At 29.2% G+C, this 22,174-nt stretch overlaps 2 protein-coding genes across 2 annotated transcripts; one reads left to right on the plus strand and one right to left on the minus strand.

The window, feature by feature from the left end:
- Positions 1-803: 803 nt before the first annotated feature.
- Positions 804-5,396, minus strand: LOC107491630 (general transcription and DNA repair factor IIH helicase subunit XPD). Its single transcript, XM_016112517.3, has 12 exons — positions 4,743-5,396; positions 3,892-4,172; positions 3,485-3,567; positions 2,995-3,398; positions 2,663-2,856; positions 2,378-2,558; positions 2,150-2,274; positions 1,992-2,081; positions 1,784-1,862; positions 1,621-1,697; positions 1,328-1,436; positions 804-1,140 (listed from the first exon to the last, which is right to left on the minus strand). Exons 1-12 carry the CDS (start codon positions 5,274-5,276, stop codon positions 1,018-1,020), a joined length of 2,280 nt encoding a protein of 759 aa, XP_015968003.1. The 5' UTR covers positions 5,277-5,396; the 3' UTR covers positions 804-1,017.
- A 1,603-nt stretch (positions 5,397-6,999) lies between these two features.
- Positions 7,000-9,650, plus strand: LOC107491629 (uncharacterized). The gene is made up of 2 exons (XM_016112515.3): positions 7,000-7,233; positions 7,542-9,650. Exon 2 carries the CDS (start codon positions 7,626-7,628, stop codon positions 8,919-8,921), a length of 1,296 nt encoding a protein of 431 aa, XP_015968001.1. The 5' UTR covers positions 7,000-7,233; positions 7,542-7,625; the 3' UTR covers positions 8,922-9,650.
- Positions 9,651-22,174: the final 12,524 nt, after the last annotated feature.

Here is a 22,174-nt window from a genome sequence, read left to right on the forward strand (position 1 = left end):
TACAATGTTGGCCTTGTGCTTTTTTAAGCTGCAGTTGATCTTTTTTATGTTAGTAATTAATCCATGACAATTATGAGTATGAGAATTTGTTTAGTTGATTTTGATGTGTAAAGATTTTAACAGTCTTCTAATGAGATTCATATGTTTAGATTACTTTTTTAAGTAGTAAATATAAAATTTAAAAATATTATCCGTATACAAAATATTAATTATTGGATATTTATGTATAAATATGTATTGTTTACTTTATTTTCGATATATATTTTATATTTTAATATGTGTTTAATATTTTGTGTACATATGTTGGTGATAATTTTGTGCCATACTTGATAGATGCTGCTAATTTTTTTTACTCTTACTTTACTTTTCTTGAAGCTCTTAGTCTTTCAGTCACAGTTAAATGGGAATACCCAATTCTTTTGTACTTCCTTATGGAAACACTTTGATTTTATATTAATAAAATAACATTTATCTTTGAAAAAAAATATTTTGTGTACATATAATATAATTGATAAAAATTGATTATTTTTACTAAAGTGATAATACACAATTAGTTCTCTATAAAACTCTTATAATTCTTTGTTTTCAAGAAAAAAGAAGAAATCAAATGTTTGATCCAACATTCATTAATTTATTGATATACTTCAAAAATACAATAAAACAAATTTCACACAATTCCTAACATTTGAAAATCACATTATGTTTTAAGCAAGTTTTAAATTTACATATGAACATTATCAGATGAAGCAACTAAATTTTAATCAACTGTAAATATAAAAGGATGAGTTAAAGAACAGAACTCATGGTAAAAATGCATGTATAGTAAATATAGAGTTACCTAGTTTCCAATAATCCCATTACAAGCCTCAACAGAACATAAAATCTAAGGTTTTGGGTCCCTTCCATGCTGCATGGCACCATTTTCGCCAATATGCACTTTCTTTACATCCAAAGGGAAGAGCTACCCATCCCCACTCAAAGTAAAAAATTTGGGAGCCAAAAAAACAAATAAAAGCCTCAAAACAACGACTCAACAAAGCTTCCATCAGCCGTCTTCTCCAAGTCTTCTTGAGACAACAGTGTCTTCCTGCCCGTACTGCCACCGGTCTTGTCGTAAGGTTGTGCCATTTTCCTAAGAAACTGCATACGGCGGATCAGAAGTTGTCAATGCACAATCATATTATCGGATATTTATATCACTGGTGAGTATGATAACTCTAATTGTGAATCATGCTAAGATATACAAAGAACTTTTGTAGACTTTGGTGCAAAATCAGCTTGACTGCACAATTAAAAATACAAATTGACCATGACAAGGAAGGCATACCTCGCGTGCCGTATGCAAAGCCATGTCTGTGCTCAAGTTTAGGTGGGCATCATGTAGATGAGAGAGTATCCAACTAGGTAACTTGGAGCGTTTGTCGTGACGACTATATCTGCAGACAATTATAACCAACAAGCATTTACTCGCGAAACTCTATCAAAGAGAAAATCAAAAGGAAGCCAAAACCATGTAAGTGATGCATTTATCACAGGTACTATGTTTAATCTGCAGAATAACCTACATGAACCCTCTCATTTTCTGCAAATGATCTCATGTGTTGATGAAAGGATACTAACCTTTTGTCTGCAAAAATCATCATTCCATAATCAGCCTTTGAACGGATTACCCGACCCACACACTGAGCAGCTTGTCTCTATTCATGCACAAACAATGTTACCAAGGATCAGTTTTTCAATACTCAGTAAGCATCAACAATTATGAACGAGAGAGATAATATACCAAGGCATCAAAAGTAAGAAAATCTCCTTCCTTAATTTGAAAAGTATCGCGCAGGTATTCCAGGCGTGCAAGCAAAATCCTGAAAGTTTAGTGCTCTAGTAAGTGAAACAAGCAATCTAAGCTCCATAATTTCCACAAGCAAAAAGAAAGGGAAAATCCGAGTGTTGTAATCTACTCTTATTCAGAACCTTAAATAAACAGGACTCACTTGCTTAATGTATACTGAAAAGGAACACCAAACATGATTACTAGTCTCCCATAATGACGATCAAAATCTATACCTTCAGCAACCTTTCCCCTGAAACAAGCACTTACAGTCATAAGCACAGATGAACCAGATTTCGGAGTATGTTTTCAACAACTTACCTAGCAACGGAAAAAAATATAGCGCCTCTTCCACAATCACAGGCCTTGCGATAGTTGTCAAGAGCTAATGTGGTTTCGACTACATCTTGGGTTTCTATGAAGACAAGCTTATGCTGCATTATTTCCTGCCAACGAGATGCTTTTTAGAACCACGATTCGACGAAACAATTAAATGGACATTAATAGCAAGAGGACGGAGGAAATCAGGTAAATAAAGTAATCATGTACCTTCAGGATTCCAGTTTCATTCCAGGTATTGACTATCCCATCCATATATGAGTAGCTGACAAAGAAGCATACGATCCCATCTGGAACAACTGAAGCCATCTCCAACAGGAGCCTTCCATAATTCCTTACTACACCCAGATCACTTCTCATATCAAATTTGGTACTGACTGGAAGCTGATCACTGAAACAACAACCAGATTAACAATTAAGAAGATAACAAAACAGGTGAAGGAACAAATGCATCAAGCTCCTCTTTAAATAGCGAAACTAGAATAACAGGAATACCTGCCACGGGTAAGAACCATGGGGCATATACAATCTCTTGTTAAGGACATTGTAAAACTTCGACTAACAACAGGGTTGAAATTCAGAAGCCGGGGATACAGATCTATAGGGCTAAGTGTGCCTGATGTAATCACAACTGACTGAAACCTCTCGAACACTGGCCTTATGGCAAGAGAAGCATCATGGCAACAGAGCTGAAACATCATAGATAAACAAAAGTATGAAAATGTGATTGATCCACATAAGAGCCAAATAAATCTCGCGAACCATAGTACTAATTTTAATAGGTTTAAAACAGTAATTGGGTGGAAATATATCAGAACATCGCTAACCTGCAATACAGGATCCGGAATATGCGGCATTCTTTCATCAAATGGTTCAATTATGATGGAAAAACCACGAGCATATGTGCCCACAAGTGTGGCAAAATCACATATAGTTTGGATGTGTAGGAACTCATCAGTATCTGTAATTTCCAACGTCATCATCAATGAATGCAGCCGGTCATAACAGAATTTCAGTGTTTTCTGGTCAATTCCAGCATGGTTAAGAATGGAGGTAACAAAGCCTACAGGGCCTTCCTTCTCCACATTCTCAGTTTCCAAGCGTCCTTCAAGATATTGAACTAATCTACGTAAAACTTGCATAAAATGTTCAGCACGGCGTATATTTCCAGGTACAGCTTCCTTTAGTATATCATCAGGCAGTGCCGGATTTGCAAGCCAAGCATCCGTGGCTATGCCAAGAAAAGCAGTTTCGTTTAGTGATGACTGGTGGCGACATTAAGACAGTAAAAATAAAAAGCCTCACATTCCTACATACCTGGGAGGTCTCCTCTTAGTGCTAATCCCTCAACAAGCCTGTTGTATTCAGCACGGAGTCTACCGGCGTCAGTGGCCTTGAACCTTCCTACCAGTTCAAATAGTTAAGTGAATCCATATCAAATGCCAGCTATGGTTAGATAAGGCAACTAAAGCAACAATAGCACAATAATTGAAGGCAAGGGGCAGGGATTTCAAGCACCCATAGCAAAATTTAATGCATACAAAATACTTCACTTTTATGAATCAAGCCAGCAAATGAAAAGCAGAAAAAATATTTTGGACACTATACTATTATTCAGAAGTTGAACAATCACCAAAACAAAACCCTTCATCTTGTCATGTAAAAAAAATGGAGCCATATAACAAGACAGCAGGAGAAACGTAGAAATTAGAAGCAGTACATACTTGTCAATTTCCTGGCTCATTCTATGGAGATTTCTTCTAGCACCTTCAATAGTCTGCCTCCTCACACTCACACTAAGTGCTTCAATACACACATTATCAATATTATGAGCCTCGTCAAATACAACAACTGACTCTTTCTGCATTTCCTTAGATATTATGCCAGCTACCTTAGGATCAAGCAAATACTGATAGCTATACACCACTACATTGGCAAACTGCACCATATGTCGTGCCAAAAAATAAGGACACCACCCCTTTTCCTTCCCAAATATTCTCAGATCCTACAACCGCACGAAAAAAATCCACAATTAATCACATCAGAAAGTCAAGTAAGTAAAAAAACACAATATTGCAGAACAGCTGAAAATGCAAAAGATTGAAATCTTCACTCAACTCAGCCACCACTTAGATTCTGAACATTAATAAGAATAGGCAACACTAAAAATCAAATTCTTTTTAGCCAACGGATCAGTAAGCATCAAAACATGATCAAAGTTGAACTTTACAATCAAAATCACCTAGCACCCGAACATTTTAGAATCATTGAACACTCCATACCGATCAAAATCCAACTTTTCAGGCAACATAAAAAACTCAGCACCAGGTAATATCCAAAACCAATCAAAAATTGAAATTTTATCAGTTTACAAAAGGTTATATAATAAAAATTTCAAAGAGGAAACAGCATCCTAAAACTGCTCAAAATCAATCATGTCACCCCACCAAACTTAAATTCCTCTAAGTACATTTCACAGTCATTTAACACCTAACACTTCAAAACACAAAAACATCACAAACAAGCCAATCCAAAATCCAAAAATCAAACCTTTGAGGGGGAAAGAAAAAAGAACCTGCAATGTATAAACACCAGGCGGAAGCACCGCAGCAGAGCCAGCCCTCTCGTACTGCTCGAAGAACTCGCAGGTAGGCACGGAGGTGTTCTCGGCGGCAAGCGCCCTAACCCAGCTGGCGGTCAATTTCCGGCAGCCAGCATCAACGGAATCCCTATTCTCCGACGCAAGAACCCTCTGATTGACACAGAGGTTCTTCCTGGAGGACAATCCAAGCGCAAGAATCTTAGCTGCGGGACCAAGGTGGCGAATCTGGTAGTCATGGAGAAGCTTGAGTTCAGCAAGGGTCTTCTCCATCTCGTGAACGGTGCGCGTGCAATAGAGAAGCTTGAGAGGCGCGTGGGGCTTGGAGAGGACGTAGCTGGTGATGAGTGATAAGAGTGCGATGGTCTTGCCGGTGCCGGTGGGCATCTCGAGGAGGCAGTGTCCTTTTGCGTCGAGCGCTCTCTTGAGCTCAAGCATGTATGCGTATTGCTCCGGGTAGATGTTGTCGTAGGGGAAGTACACTGTTACGTCCTCTATTTGGAACTTCATCCTTCAAAGTTTCCGATTTTGTGTCAATGTGAAGAAAAAGAAGAGGAAGAAGAAATTGAAGAAATGAGAATGACGATGGGTTTTGAGGTTTTGAGCTTGTAGAATCGGTGTTTTCTCATCTCCGGTGCAGTGCTGCAGGGTTCCTGCACGGTGCAGGAATATGTTTTTATTTGGGTTACGGCCTTTTACGGTTGGGTTCATCAAAATGGGCCTATGCCCAAAAATCCACCATATTTTTATTTTTTATTTTTTTATAAATAAAAGAGTAATTATTATTATAAAATTAATAATTATATAATTTTTAAAAATTTTTTTATTTTTCTTTTAGTTATTAATTTTATTTATTTTATTTTACAATTCCGTATATTTTTTCGAATCATGTGACTTGTTTTTTAAAATAAAGATAATTTTATTGATAAATATTATTTTGAACAATTTTACTGAAGTTAAAAATTAAAAAAAATAGTAAAAAATTATATTATAATTTGACTATTTTTTTATTTGTATTTAATTTTTTAATTATTATTTTTTAATTAATTTTAATGAATTTTATTTTCCAAAAAAAAAGAGTAAAATGGCTAGCCCACCAACTCGCTAATTCGTCATAAAGTGAGGCGAGTTAGTATTTTAAACCTATTTTAGTTGGCGGGACGGGTCTAGGTGGGGCGGGGCAGATTGGAGCGGACTGGCCTACTTTACTATCTCTAACTATCAGTATAAAACTGTTTTATAGGTACATCTAATTACATAATATTATATTAATAAAAATAATTATTCTTTATTTTAATTATATAAATAATTATTAAAAAAACGTTTATAATTATATGACTTTGTAAAATATTTTACGATGAAAATTAAACTCTTTGACTTATTATGAAAGTAATACTAAAAGTTCTTGTATGCATATGACACCTCTGCAAGCAGTATGGTTTCTCCTATTGGAGAGTGGTGGCTACAACTTCTTGATAGTAATGAATAATGTTATCTGTATTATTTATGTAAATAATTTTTTAATATTAAAATTATTGATGTATCAATAAAAAATAAGAAGAAATAATAAATTTATCCATTATATTATAAAAATATATATACTTAATATATACTTAATGATTACCAAACAATAATGAAAAAATAAATTTTTTTTAATTATAATAATGAACATCATAATAGGCTACATTTATTGGACTTCTGAAAAATGACTTAATTTTTTAAAAAAGATAAGTGTTGTGCTCTACATGATGTTTATGTAGCTAATTCAGTAATTCTCTTTGTAGAAATTCATGTCATTTACTTCTTCATCTTAGCTTCTTTTTTTTTTTCAATTTCAGAATAAAGTTAAGCTCTTCCTTCTTATAGTATTTTACCTTTTTCGGTAATTGAGTATAAATTAAACTCTTTTAAAATGAGAGTGTTAATAAAATAAAAAATAATTTTAATTACTATTAAATTAAGTTAACAAAACTCATAGTTTCATACATAAAAAAATTATAAAACTATTCATAAATTAATCCTTTTTTATGTACTTTACTAGTTTTTCAGTCCACTTACATAGTTATATTCATGTATAAATTAAGAAAATTTTTAAATATATCGATATATTTTATAATTAAAATTAACAATTAAAAATTACTGAAATAAGAGTATCACACTATTTGAAAAATTTTCTATAGATTAATAGATAGATAGTTCCAAGTTCCAAGTTACAAAGTTACAAGGCATAGAACAGAACAGTTACCTAGGGAACTTGCTTGCTTACCACAAAACCCGTCTTTGTCTTGGGCTGCTTCTCTCTTGTCTCATATGCGTTTTCTAAACCCTTTTTCACTCACGTGCCTTCATTTTCACTTAAAAAGCTTCTGTCTTTGCTTCTGGGCTTCTCAGATTCTCACCTGATTTTCCATTCCGTAACTAGCTACCTCGACTTCCACAGTCACATTCACTCTTCATCTTCTCAAAGGTTTTTGCACTATTTTTTCCCTTTTATTTTAATTTATTTGCTCTTGCTGTTGTTATTATTATTTTGTTCAGCCTTTTCTTCTAGTTTTTGTTTCTGGGTGTTTGTGGAACTGGTGTTGGCTTGTGAAATTTAAGTTCTTGTTGTCTGCAAATACTGGTATATGAAATGGTGTTTTGGAAAAGGGTTTCTTTTTTTATGGGGGGTGGATTTTTAGCTGAAATTCTAGAAGATTGTAGGTGGGATTGAAAAGGGTTTGCTTGGACATTGGTGGATTTCATTGAAATTGGATTGTTGATTTTAATCTGTAGGTTTGATGAACAGCATTTATAGGATTTAAGAAGGTGGAATGAGTTCATTGGTTTGATTCTGGTGGGTGGTTTCTTTGTGAAGCAATGGAAGGGAATTTGCCACAGGGTGGTACTGTTCAAGGTGGAGCTTCTTTTGGTGGTTTTGATTTGCCTGCTTCAATGCGGCTTCATCATCAATCACAGCATGCGCCGCATACCATGACCCAGCATCAAAATCATCCTTGCCATGGGTCTTCGGGGAAGTCCTCGAATTTTCCACTTACAATGGGAACCATGTGTGATCAGACTATGTCAATGGCTGAGTTTGGTAAGGGAGATAGAAACAAAAACTCATTAAGCGATGAAGAAGAGCCGAGTTTGACTGAAGATGGTGGTGAGGGTCATCATGAAGCAGGCAGAACGAAGAAGGGGTCGCCTTGGCAACGGATCAAGTGGACCGATAAGATGGTGAAGCTTATGATAACAGCTGTTTCATATATAGGCGAAGATTCGACTTCTGATGGTGCCGGAAGAAGAAAATTCATGGTCCTTCAAAAAAAGGGCAAATGGAAGACTATTTCCAAGGCCATGGCTGAAAGAGGTTACCATGTTTCCCCTCAGCAATGTGAGGATAAATTCAATGATCTCAATAAACGCTATAAAAGGCTTAATGAAATGCTTGGCAGGGGTACTTCTTGTCAGGTTGTTGAAAATCCGGCGCTGTTGGATGTAATTGACTATCTTTCTGAGAAAGAAAAGGATGATGTTCGGAAAATACTAAACTCAAAACAGCTTTTTTATGAGGAGATGTGTTCTTACCATAATAATAATAGATTGCATTTACCCCATGACATTGCATTGCAACGATCGCTGCAGCTAGCTCTCCGAAGTAGAGATGGTCATGACGAAGATGATCAAGATATGGAAACTGATGATCATGATGAATTTGAAGAGAATCATGCTTCCCATGGGGATTGCAGAGGAATCCACGGGGCATTAGTCGGACCTATGAAGAAATTAAAACAAGGACAAGGACAAGGCCAAGAAGATTCTTCTGCTTTTGGGAATTCTCTAAATTGTCAAGAATATAACAAAAGTTTGCACACTCATGGACAGATGGTCCAATCAGATGTAAATCAAGCTTTACCTGAAAACTTGAGAGCAGCATGGTTACAGAAGCAATGGGTTGAGTCTCGCGCAATTCAGTTAGAAGAACAGAAATTACAGATACAGATTGAGATGTTGGAAGTAGAGAAGCAGAGATTCAAGTGGCAGAAGTTCAGTAAGAAGAAAGATCGGGAGTTGGAGAAGTTGAAGCTGGAGAATGAAAGGATGAAGCTTGAGAACGAACGTCTTGCTTTAGAGCTGAAGCGAAAGGAATTGGTTTCTGGTTTGAACTAGGTTAGCAAATTTTACTTACAAGCTTTTTGGCAATTACTTTACATGCAAGGTCCTTCCTTTCGAGTTTTTAGTTTAGTTATCTTTGGTTCATTTTAGACAAAAGTATACATATTTGGTGGGGAAACTTAGGAAACAATTAATCATTCTCAGCCATTGGAATTAGATTTGGGAACTTCACAATTCGTGTTGGTGATGCACGATGATCTCTGTGGAGGCTTTGCCGACGATGGTCCTATATTTAAACATTGGTGGATCTAAGATCTCTTCTATTTTGGAATATTAATGAGTTAACTTAGCAGCTATATGTTTCCATATTCATGCCATTTCATTTTTAATTTCTTGAAATCATTGTTGTTCCGAACTGTCTTACCTGCCATATCTTTAACAGCACAAGACTAAAAGAAGTTCAATAATTTTACCTAGTTTGAAGTTGCCAATCCCTCAGAATATCACTTGGGATGAAAAATGTTCCAAATCAAGCATCTTGGGTTGATTTGATCAATGTCACTTATATGATTGGATGTAATTAACATAATTAGTTGTAATTCTTGTTCAGAATCAATCTTGCCCTTAGAGGATAGTATTGTTTAAACTATTACTGAACATTATGATCCTTATGAAGCTAAGCTTTTGAGATGGATTGTTAATGGAGATGCTATGCTGGTTAATTAATAATTATAAGTCTAAACTTCAAGTTCGTTTCAGTGCAGTCCTTTAGGTTGCGTTTGTTTCTGAGAACAGGACAGGACAAGACACTGATGGACAGAGACAAATTTTTGTGTTCTTGTATTTTGTTTGGTGATACACTAGAACAAATTATGAAAATCTAATTTATTCTCATTTTTTTCATTCAAAAAATTTGAGATGAAAATATAATAATAAAAATATATAATTATGAAAAATTAACAAAAATAATGAAAAAAAGAATGAAAAATAAGTTGTGTTCTTTATTAGTGTCTCTGTGTCTTTCCTATCAGAATGGATACAAAATACACTAATTCAGTGTCTCTGAATACACTGTTTCTGTCTATGTCTCATCTGCTAAACATGATTTTGTGTCTCTGTGTTCATGTTTCAGTGTTCGGTCTCTGTAAACAAACGCAGTCTTATATATCAGCCTTATATATTAGCATCATTAGGGTCCTCTCATATATGTTGTTTAAGACTTATGAGAGAGATAGAAACAAATACTTAAAATTATGGGAAAGTGGTTCCTATGTTGTTGATTCTATACTTCATGATCTGAGTAAGAATACTTCCACTAACTTGTAAATAATCCTATCACTCTACATGTTTTCATGTTAAACAACTGAAATTTGTTACTCTTGTGGAACTCTTCTGAATTATTCAGATTGTGCACATAGATTTGCTTAGCAGAGTGAGTGTATTGTGGCTATAGTATAAATTCACTAGTTTACTTTCCAAGCGTTCTATTTTTGAGGTCAATACCAATTCGGTAATAGAAAGATTTAGATGCTTACTTTCCAAGCGTTCTATTTTTGTTATCAACAAAAAACTCTTAAAAGAAAATTAATTTTGACAAAATTGACCATCTGGCAATTGAGTTAGTTGAAGTTAAGGTTAAATGCTGATGTGTCAATTAACAATTATCATAATTATAAAAATTATCTATACTTTTAATTTTTATAATTTTAAAAACACCTTAATTTCAATTTTATAAAAACTCTAATCCTTTTTTTCTAAAATTCTCATCTGTTTCTCTTTTTCATCGTCATCCACCAATATTTTATTGGGATTTACCTCATTTTTCTTTTTTTGGGACTTTGGGGACCCTAAGGCCGAAGTTCGATTATTTTTTTATTGTATGGTTATTTTTTATTGAATGGTTATGGTTTAATAATGTATCAAACATGGGCTTTTCATTTTTTGAACTCAAAGTCCAATTGATTTTCTTTGCAGAAGGTTGTACTTCAACTATTTAAGTCAAAACAAGCCCAAAAAACATATTCAAGTCCAACAAAAAAAAAGAGGAGAAATATTTGCATGTTTAGTCTTATATCATATTTAATGTGTGTTTTAAAAATATTTATAATGTTAAAAATAGATAAGTAAAATTAAAATTGCTTATTTTATTTTATTGGAAATGAAGTTTACCATCTTTTAATTCTTTCATAATAATATTTACCTCTGATAATTAGAACACCATAAATTTTTTCCAAATTTTAGGGACTAATATTTTTAATGAAATAAAAAAAGGTGGTTAGTATCTACTTAAATATAAGACTAATATAAAAGAAAATATTGATCATCTAATATTTTCCTAATAAAAAATTATTATAAAAATATTTTTAGAGCAAAATATTTCCCTAAGTTGACACCAAAACAAATATTTTGTCTTTTCTTAGGGGGGTAGGGTTGGTATATATTATGAGAAAGTGGTTTTTACCAAATTGGGTGCCAAGAAAATGCTGCCATTTTAATTTTAAAAGTTTGGTTTATCACAGTCACTCGTTTTTGTTCTTATCTTTGGTTATTTGGTCTAAGGTGGGTGAAAATGTTGTTAAATTGTGGCAGGGAAAAAAAAATACATAATTCAATTCAATCAATGATGCTTGAAAGTTGAAATCATTATTAATCATGTTCCTACTTGTAGGATGAGACTCACGGTTTTAGCTTTTCAATTCACACCTTTTTTTTTTAAATTTATTTTGGTATTTGATAATTTTAATTTTTGCCTGCTTTATACTTTCTTAGGCATTTTACTGGTTAATAATGAAGTTATTTTCTAAATATATAATTAAAAGAAGAAAGGTATCAAAACAAGTTCTAAGTATGAACTCGGATTCAATCAAGGTTGACTAATTTACTTAAAATTTGATTCAATAATTTTATATATTATTACACCAATCATTGATACATTGTTAGGTGTTGTTTTTCTTTAGCAACAAAACTGAAACTGTTTCAAACTAAGTACACTTGATTTCAAAAAAAAAAATAAATAAATAAAAAAGGAAAAGAAAACATGTGAATGTTCTTTCTCATTGAAAAGTAAATTAGTGGCTAGTCATAGGAACAAAACTTAGGCCACTTAGAAAAGGTACTTAGGAAGTTTTAGCATTATCCTAGAAACAACTAACCTAACTTGTTTAAGTTATCTTTCACGGAAGTTTATAGTAATTTAAATATCTAAAGTAGGGATATAATGAACAGTTGATCTGAAATTAAAGTTTTTACCAAAAGATGCTCGTTAGCTTTAGCACATAACCTATATGATTATGCTGATGCTTAAAAGTAATTATTTATCAATTTATATTTGTATTATGATTAAAAATAATGCATGCATGTATATATACTTGAATTTGGGCGATGATGATATCCAACTTAAATTATAGTTCTGAATAATAAATTAATTCTATTTAAATAAAAAATCAGTTGTAACGAATTGGTCAAAAAATTAAAAAATTAGTTAATTAGTCAAATTAGTATGATTTTTTAGTAGTTAATTAATTTAAAATAATAAATCACAAAAATATATATTTTATATATAAATATATTATTTATTATATTCAATTAAATTTTGATTGAATATTTAAATCTTTGAATTTTTAATTCTACTGATTAAGTTTTTTAAATCTTGATCCAAATTATTTCTTGAATCTATAATATTTACAAATTGATAACAGCTGACAGAAAATATTATTATGTAAATATAATAGATAAAATATAAATAAATATTATATTAAACAATTTAATCAAATGTATTAAATTAGTTAATAATTCTTTAACTATAATTTTTACATAAAAATATTTTTTACGTGAGTATTTACTTTATGATTTCGCATAACATTGTCATATTAATAATTTGCCTTTCTCTAAATTGATCAATAATCTATTATTAATTTTCTTCATTGCTTTCTCATCAATTCATATTTAACAATTCAATCGGAACCACTAATAAAATTCTTCTTCCATTCAAAATCAATGCAAAGTGAAAGATATATATACACATAAAAATATATTTAAAAAAAACGCATTCATAATTTTAATTTTACACCTCTAATTATTAATGGATATACTTATTTTGGGCTTCATTTTCTTGAGAAGCTGAAATTGCCACATATAGTGTGCACCGAATTGTTCTGTTTTTGTCCAAAAATGGAATTGAAACTTTCTCTGCCATGCATGCATGTTGATGTATTAATGTCACTGACGCCAGGTAATCGGAATCAATGAAGCCCCCATAACAAGACAATTTCCACCCTGTGAAAATGCACCATCTTCTTTCTCTTTTTTACTTATCATCTCTGAAAAATGAACAAAGTAGACCCCAAATATTAAATACAATTTAATTTTTATATACGGTGTATTAATATAAAATTATTTGCATACTAAGGAACTATAATTGAGATGGCATAATCTCTTTACCGTTAATTAAATGTTTGAATTCGAGTCTTACTCTTAATTTCAAAAAAAAAAAATAAAACTAATTGCATGCATTGACAAAAATAACAAATTTTTAAACTTATTATTTAGAATTTTATTTAAATATATAAATTTAATTAATTAAATATGTAATTTTTTTTCATATCATCAATATATTAAAATTAAATTTATATTAATAACTAAATAAATCAGTTATTTATACGAAAATTAATTTTTAAATAATTCTTTAGTTGATGTAATTCACCAAAATAATTAGTTAAAATGACATACAGGATTAACAGGAATATAAATTGGTCTAATTTTTGCAATTTATTAAAAAAAGCATATTATTTTCGTAATTTACAAAAAATTTAGACACATTTTCCCAAAATTAACTTATATAACCCATTTTGAAAGAATTCACATTTTTGAAAATCATATACAAAATTTTTCAACCTTATTTATACTCTCTTTTGTTTTATATATTAAAAAAATTATTTTTTATCTTTAAATAATGCATATATATCATTCATGATTCATGAATAAAAGAGTGTATACAAAGTATTAAATTACCATAAATGAAAAAGATAGAGCTATGACGGCACTAAAGTAATACGTGGCATAATAAGAGTTACATCTTTTGCTGCTTTTTAGTTATCTTTTATTTCAACTTTAATAAATTTTGCCAAGGCCCTTTTTACATTTTACCCTCTGATCTAATCAATACTTTAATTAAAACTATTCATCTTTATCTATCTGTTGTTGGTGCTGAGATTGATGGTCTATTTTTGCCTTTGTGGTCCTCTCTTCAACATGATAATTAAATAAGATAGAAAATGAGTTATGAAACACTAACTTACTACAGTCCATTGATATTTGGCAATGCCACCAATAAGCTTATCCAATTATCCCTTTGAGTTTACATCACCGAAATAGATATAAGTGAAAATATAAATTAAAAGAAAAAGGTAGTGGGGGACTGGTGGCAACTCAAAATAATTTTATTTATTATTGAAACTAATAATAATAATAATAATAATAATAATAATAATAATAATAATAATAATAATAAAACTAAGAAGTAGACATGAGAGGAATGTGTGTGCTATTGTTTTGCATCTTCTCTCAAGTCTCAATTGAAAATTTTTCTTTATGAGTAACATGGGCTCCCCACCATCCCTTGCTAGATATGGGCTTTTTAAGTGTATTCTTTTCTTAGGGCCCACATTGGGGCCCATTTATTGTGCCCATCTCTAAATAAATGTGGTTCTAATTGAATCTTGAAAAATTAGGGTTGGCAAAAATCAAAATGGCATGTGGGATTTGATAAGTACATATATATTAGCTTTGGTAATTGTGGTTGTTATAGTTTAGCATATGTTAAATCACCTATAAATGATAATAATGATAAACACTATAGCCTTGGGATTGCTAAGAATTATTATTATTATCATTATTATTTATTTACCTTGTGGTGTTTGCACATGCTTTCATGTTCCAATGAATCTATGGTACATACATAACTTGAAAGGAATACTTTTATCTTTTTTATTTTTTATTTTTTTATTATGGTAACTTATAAGTGAGAGATGTAATAATAAGCATATAAGCAGATTATTATTAAAGATCAAATCTTTTGCACATGGTTGTGATTGCTTCCAATTTACACTCCACTACCTCTTTTTTTTAATGTTGTTTAATTACTCTATATATATACCACCATATATTATATGCAAATCAATAAGCTTTCTTAAAGTTATAACATAATGAACCAAAGGGGAATCATAGAAAGGAAGATGGTTGAACATTCCACTAAGGAACCTTCCATACAAAACAATCATAGTAGCTTATGAAATGTATTTTCTCAAGAAAAATAAATTATATTGATCAATCAAATGAAAGATAAGAGCGCCCCCATTCACCCAAAATAAATAAATAAATCAAAATAGTGACTTAATATTAAACTTGTAGGATTAATTATGAATTATAAAGCTTATTATGATGATAAAAAGAAAAAGAGGCAAGGCAAGTGTCAAGCTTTTGAAGAAAAGTTAGGCATAATTGTAGCATAATTATATATTCATCATGCCAAGCTAGCTGCTCCAACTTGCATTTAAATTGATCACAAAAATGTTTGTTTATATTTAATTTATTATCATCTTTAAAATTTGATATATGATTAATATCTCAGTTCATATAGCATTTACAATAAGTAATATTAATTGTTATAAAAAAAAGTTAATAAAACTATTGCAATAAACCTTTGCAACAAAAATAAAATGACAAGGTATATAATATTTTATATAATAATCTAATTTGATTGTTATGTTTTTATCACCTTTTTAAATAATAAATTAAAAAATTGATTTTTTTTTCTAGTATAGCAATATATAATTAATATTCATTAAGTTTTACATTATCTAAAATTAAAAATTTGATAATTGTTCTTTATAAATATAGACAATTCTTATTTTTTGAACTAGCTTTTAAAATAATCTAGACTTAATTAATTTCTTATAAGAAAAAATATATGAAACCAAGAGGTTACCAGCAAAAAACTAAACAAAATCACATTAATTTATATTTCATTTTTAATTAATTTAATTTTTTTAATTTACAATATTTGTTATTAATTGTTGTTTAACTAAAATCAACTTTTGAGTATTATCTTTCTAAAACTGTTCCTAGGATCACGGCGCACAAAATCAAACCCCTTTTTTTACACTTTACACTCGAAGTTCTTTGGGTGTTACACTAATACAAAAAAAATTTAAAAACTATATAAAAGAATATTCATTTAGTATAAAAAAAAATATTCTGATACTTAATAAAAAAATATCCTAATACTTAATATAAACATCATCTACATAAAAATTTTAGATTTATTCACAAATATTTAACTGATTTTTAGCTTGTACCTTTTGTTCCTAACATTGTTGTTGTTATAATTGTGAATGTAAAAATGAAGTTAATTTGGAGATAATAATAAGAGTGATAGAGGGGGTAAGATATGGAAGATAAATGGAGGAGGGGGGGACAAAAAAAAGAATCAACTTGGTGGATTGCTTAGCTGGTGACAGAAAAATCTAAGGGTTAATCCACATGGTAGACAGAAAATGTAAGTGTACATTCACATCACATGCACAACCGCACCCCCATGTGAAGTTAACCTTTTGTCTACATGTCAAAATAATATTATTAATATTTTCTTATCATATGCCTACTCTAGTAATTCTTAACTCATACCCACATCCACATATTCTGTTACGTATCTAATGTCTACATATACGTATACGGTATATCTATACGTTTTCTATCTTTCTTAATTATTATCATATTCTTTTTTTTTTTAATTTTAGTCACATAACAACAAGGAGAGAAATACGATGACAACCGCTTCCTACATTTCCCCCCTATTTTCAGGAACTTCTTTTTCATTGGGTCGGTTTGCATTGCCCTTTTTTTTTAATTTTAAGATAAAAAATAGTTTTTTTCTTAATTAGCTAGAAAAAAAATTAAAAAAATAAAAAGTGGTGTATGAGGTATGTTCCTTCTGAATTATTCTCTTCATCACATACGTCACACCTTCGAAGCGTGTAATTTAATTAATTACCTTTGCGGTGTAGAACGCATTTTTCCTCTTCAATTCCGGGAAAAAAGACAAGTGATATTGACACTAATTAATAACCACGATCATACGTATATATTAAATTCAATCGTTAAAATGAGTTATTAATATAAAATATATATTAAAAATAAATTAAATTATATATATTTATATATTAATAATTAATTTTAGTAATTAATTTTAATATATAAATAATATTTTAAATTAATAATAACCAAATGATGAAACATATTATTGTTATTATTATTATATATAAGCTCCACTACTATAATAGTAGTACACGCTCTATTCTTAATTAGCTTATTTATATTTATTCCGTTTCAAAGTTTTCATCATCTATATATCATCCTGTTATGTAAAGTTGCAATTCGCAAGTTGCAGCCCCCATTATTTGTGTAACCGCCGTTTTAATAAAAAGTTTTTTTTTTTGTGTGTGTTTATAATGAGTGATATGACGACATACACTATTACAAATGTTTTATATTTACATACTTATCTATTAGTTATTGATTAGATCATATCATTCGGTTAAATCAGAGTTATCATTTTTTAATATGGAAGTATAAGATAAAATCTTTTTACATTGTAAGCGACTAACCTAGTTGCTCACATACTTATATATATGTGAGTTTAATCTCTCCCACTAGTAAAATTTACATCACTAATAACTAACTAGAATGTTAATTATATATATAACATAAACTATCATATTATATAAATCTTGCTATGTACTCATCATCTGAAAAGCTGGGTATGTACTATTAACAACCCTAATTAGTTTATTTTATACAATTATTACATTCGTTGTATGTATAAGCCTTTTTCTTAATAGAGTATTTCTTAATTAATGGGATCGGCGCGATGTGTATATTAAGTATAGCACCTATATTTATCTCCTTTTGTAGAAAAAAAAAAAAAAACCCTTCTATTTTGTTTCGTTAGTTGGTTGAATATAATGGTTAAATAAATTAGAAAATAAAAAGAATTAATACTAGCTAGCTAGCTATCAGCACAAACTGAAAGATGTGATAAGTACATCATAATGGCCAACCTTTAAAAGATTATTCGTGATTCTTAGTTAGGTATATATTGTGTTGAGTATATAGAGATAAATAAAGTGTATTTTTATTTATAGTGTTTAAACTCCAGAAAAAATAAATAATAATAGCACTAGGTACTGTGTATTGGCATAGTTGAATATTACCGATATAATTATTCATATTATTTTTTTATTGACTTAAACTTTTAGAATAGATAATATTATAATGATATTAAAATTCGTGAAAAAAATAACATAAATCAAATAAAAAGAGAACGAAAAATTAATAAAAAAATATTAATTAAGTCTTTTATAATAATAAATAATAGTTAGACATATATGTCTTTTTCTTAATAGATAATGTAAAATAAAATAGAGTTGTTTATTTATTTTATTATTTATTGTGGTGTATATTCTGTTGTTGCCACATGAATATTATTTACTGTAGTGCATATTCTATATAATTTTTATCAACTATTTTTTATTTATCACAAATCCTACTCAAATAGGTAAAGTTTTACGCTAAAAATTATTAAAAATATAATGATCTTTTATAAATAAATACGTCACAGTAATTAGCGGTATATATAAATATTATTAAATTTTATATAATAAATTAATAAAAAATATAATATATCCATCGTTTATCATGTTAAAAAATTATTTTTTTTTAAAACTAATTAATTCGAATTAAAAAATTTCAGATAAAAAAAAGGTGGATACAAAAATGATGGCATTGGGTAACATATATATCCGAGGGCTTTTAATTTGTCGGTGCTTCTCCTGAAATAATTTTACTGGCAAACAAATGGTTTAAGTATTGGGCTTCATTTTCAATATAATGGGATTGATGATGATGAATGTGCTTTAATATAAAATGTAAATGTGTAATAACTAGTCAACCTTTACCATGACACAACTTCGACAAAAATAAAATTACAGATTAATTAAGTTGCAAATTGGCATTTCATTATGTTTGTGACATCACATGTAATCTAATTATATATTATTACACAGCATGCCGCATATAGCAGATTATGCATACCTAATTCTTCAGCCAATATAATATTTTGGTTGAAATTGCATGTTTCTTTTTTATCAAAATTATTTTATTTGAAGATTAAAATTTTTGAAGAAAAATATAATTTTTTGCACATTTATTGTTTTTCATATTTGAAATTTGTGAATTTGAGGCTACAACATTTATGCTGATTGAAAACATCTTTATAAATTTGAAACAAATTCCACTACTTCTGAAATAATTTTATTCAATTTCAATATAATATCTAATAAAAATAAAACAATGTTACATAATTAATAAATATTTTTTTATTAGTATTTAATCAATAATAATTTACATTCATATCTACAGAGTTTTACACTAAAAAAGTATATAATTTTTATTTATTTATCAGAATTTATACACATAAATTGATATAGTTTATATTTCATTCATATTTTTTTGAATTTACACACATGAATTAGTAAAATTTATTTATTAAAAATAATTAAATATTTATGTTAGTCAAATAATGACAAAAAATACTAAAAATTACTAACTTTCAAAAATTTTTTATAAAAATAATAGTGTATATAACATTTTTATTTTTCTATATATTTAACTAAAGAGCACTCAATTATTATATGTATTTATATATGTTCATGTGAGGGGACAAAGAAAGGTTGGAGAAAGATAATAATTACAGTTGTGGTATGGTATCTGTTAGGCTGTAAAATACCAAAATAGTGGGCATGCATAGTGGGTAGGGCATCTTCTTCTTCTTCTCCTTCTTCTACATTACAAGGCATATGTCCTATCCAGCTAGACAAGAAGCTCTGCCAGCTAAGCAAATAGGACATTATATTCAACTAAATATACTTGTAAAAACCTAATTACATGTTTTGTAAGACAAGTAATGTGTCTTGCCAATAAGTTATTGTTGAGAAAAAGAAAAATGGCGAAAACTCAATTGCAGTCGACTTCACATGAAGTTGATACTTGAAAACCGTTAGATAATTTGACTGATTTGACTAAATTTTCATCTAACGACTCTCAGATATCAACTTCACGTGAAGTCGACTTCACCTGAGTTTTTTAACAAAAAAAATAGTGCCAAAGGGAAAAGATAAATAAAAGGCATGCATGGCATGGCAAATGTTATGATCATGTTGGCATGCCCACTTTTTTTTTCTGAAAATATTTTTTTTCTGTTTTAACCATCATTAATATTGGTCAATCACATATTTATTCATTCCTTTTGCATATATTCAACATTATAAATTAATTTTTACATATTGTTAATTTATAATGTTTTTCAATTATATATGGATAGTAGAGGTAGTAATTATAAGAGTCAAATTAAACATTTATCACAAAAATTATAAGAGTCAAACATTTATATTAATTACATGATGATAACAGATAACTCAGTAATATTATCCATGTCATTTTCATTAATTAAAAATTGGTAGCAAAATTTTAATTAATTGTTACTATGTAAATTGAAAATAATATTATTGTCTTATAAATAACAATAACCATGAAAATAGCAAATCAATATGTAGCCACAATAATAGATGTAGTCACGCCAGAAACTAGTTTTGACCAAACAACACTTTGGTGGTGGTCCTTTGTAGTTGTAGTGATCTCCATATATATATTTCAGGTAATTAAGTGTTTTCATCAGAATACTTTTATTCTTCATTTTCTTTTTTCTTTCCCATGTGTTCACAAATAATAGAAATTTAATATCTCTAAATAGTTTATTTTAATTATACCAAAAAATTCCAAAATTCATATTCAAAGGCTAGAGAGAATATTAGTACTGTTTAAATAATTTAATTTTAAAATATTATATAATTTATAATGACAATTATATATTTTTATAGTCATTAAAAAAGTTTTTATTGTCAATTCTATAATTTTTATTAAAAAATTTTAACGACAAAATATAAGACAGCTAATGTTCAATTGTCAGTAATAAATATATTAGTAACTTTTTTTATTATTGTTAGAATAAAATAAATAACTAATAAAAGTGAATTTTTGGTAGCAATAATTTTTTAAATTTGGTTACCAAAAATTATTATCTTATATATGCATTTCTCTAAATAAAATTTAATATAATAATAATGTACATATTTTATTTTAACAAGAGAAAAAATAAAGAGAAGAGCATGCATGCCTGCCTATTCCTATTTCTTATTGATGTTAACCTAACTGCTCCACCTCTCAGAATCAATTTAGCATTATATTCATACAATTACTGACTGTCTTGTTTACCCCATATTCTTCTTGGACCAAAATACCCTTCGTACATAGTTGTCATTAAATTTGTAAACATATGATTTGTATACACATAATGGTGGTAGATGTCTCTAAATAAACAGCTAATTATATATTCAATTATTGATGATTTTTTTGCATTAAATGTATGCTTACATTTCCACAATCTCTTCTTATTGTTTTTGACTCATCAATTTTTTACTTAGTATCTTTAAAATATATTCCAGTATGAAGGGGGGGGGAGGAAATATTATGAATAATGAGATGGAAATTAAAAAATAAGAGGTTATATAATATTTAAGAAATGACATTATCAATGCAAAAAATAATTTATTACAGATAAATTTATCGATGAATTTTATGTCACCAACATAATTTACTTATTGATAATAGATTTGTATTGTTGATAAATTTTTTTGCAATGAATTTTTTGTCGATAATAAAATTTTTCGATGGATTTTTGAGTCCGTTGGTAAAATTCATGAAAATTCCACTCTTTTATTTATGACGAAAAAAATCCGTCGCAAATTTCAACAATAAAATCCGTTTATAATTTCATATTTTGTAGTAGTATGATATTTATTTATATTATTTTTTTATATATATATTTTTTTATTAAATAAAAGATATAAATATTTTATATTCCCTCGTTTCTTATCAATTATTTTTTTTATGTTAAAAAAATACATACAGAACAGAAGTGATGTATATCACATTACTCAAATTATTTCTCCATAGTTGAAAATCTGTTTCATACGTTCATTTTTTCACTATCCCATTATTATTATTTTTTCCTTAATCAAAGGCTGTTTCGCATCTCATTGACCATGGGAGTCTTCATATCAATCTTTCATGTTAAGTTCTTCTCTCTTTGTTTTTTTTTGTTTTGTTTTTTTTTTTTTTTTCCATTAAGAATG

This window comes from Arachis duranensis, chromosome 5 (genome assembly GCF_000817695.3).
Source record: "Arachis duranensis cultivar V14167 chromosome 5, aradu.V14167.gnm2.J7QH, whole genome shotgun sequence".
NCBI classification, from domain to species: domain Eukaryota; kingdom Viridiplantae; phylum Streptophyta; class Magnoliopsida; order Fabales; family Fabaceae; genus Arachis; species Arachis duranensis.

Coding starts and splice junctions, on each gene's coding strand:
- LOC107491630 (XM_016112517.3), bottom strand. CDS start 5,276: ATGAAGTTCCAAATAGAGGACGTAACAGTGTACTTCCCCTACGACAAC. Junction 2,857..2,994: donor TTCCGGATCCTGTATTGCAG/GTTAGCGATGTT, acceptor ATGATGTTTCAG/CTCTGTTGCCATGATGCTTC. Junction 1,863..1,991: donor TTTCAGTATACATTAAGCAA/GTGAGTCCTGTT, acceptor CTAAACTTTCAG/GATTTTGCTTGCACGCCTGG.
- LOC107491629 (XM_016112515.3), top strand. CDS start 7,626: ATGGAAGGGAATTTGCCACAGGGTGGTACTGTTCAAGGTGGAGCTTCT.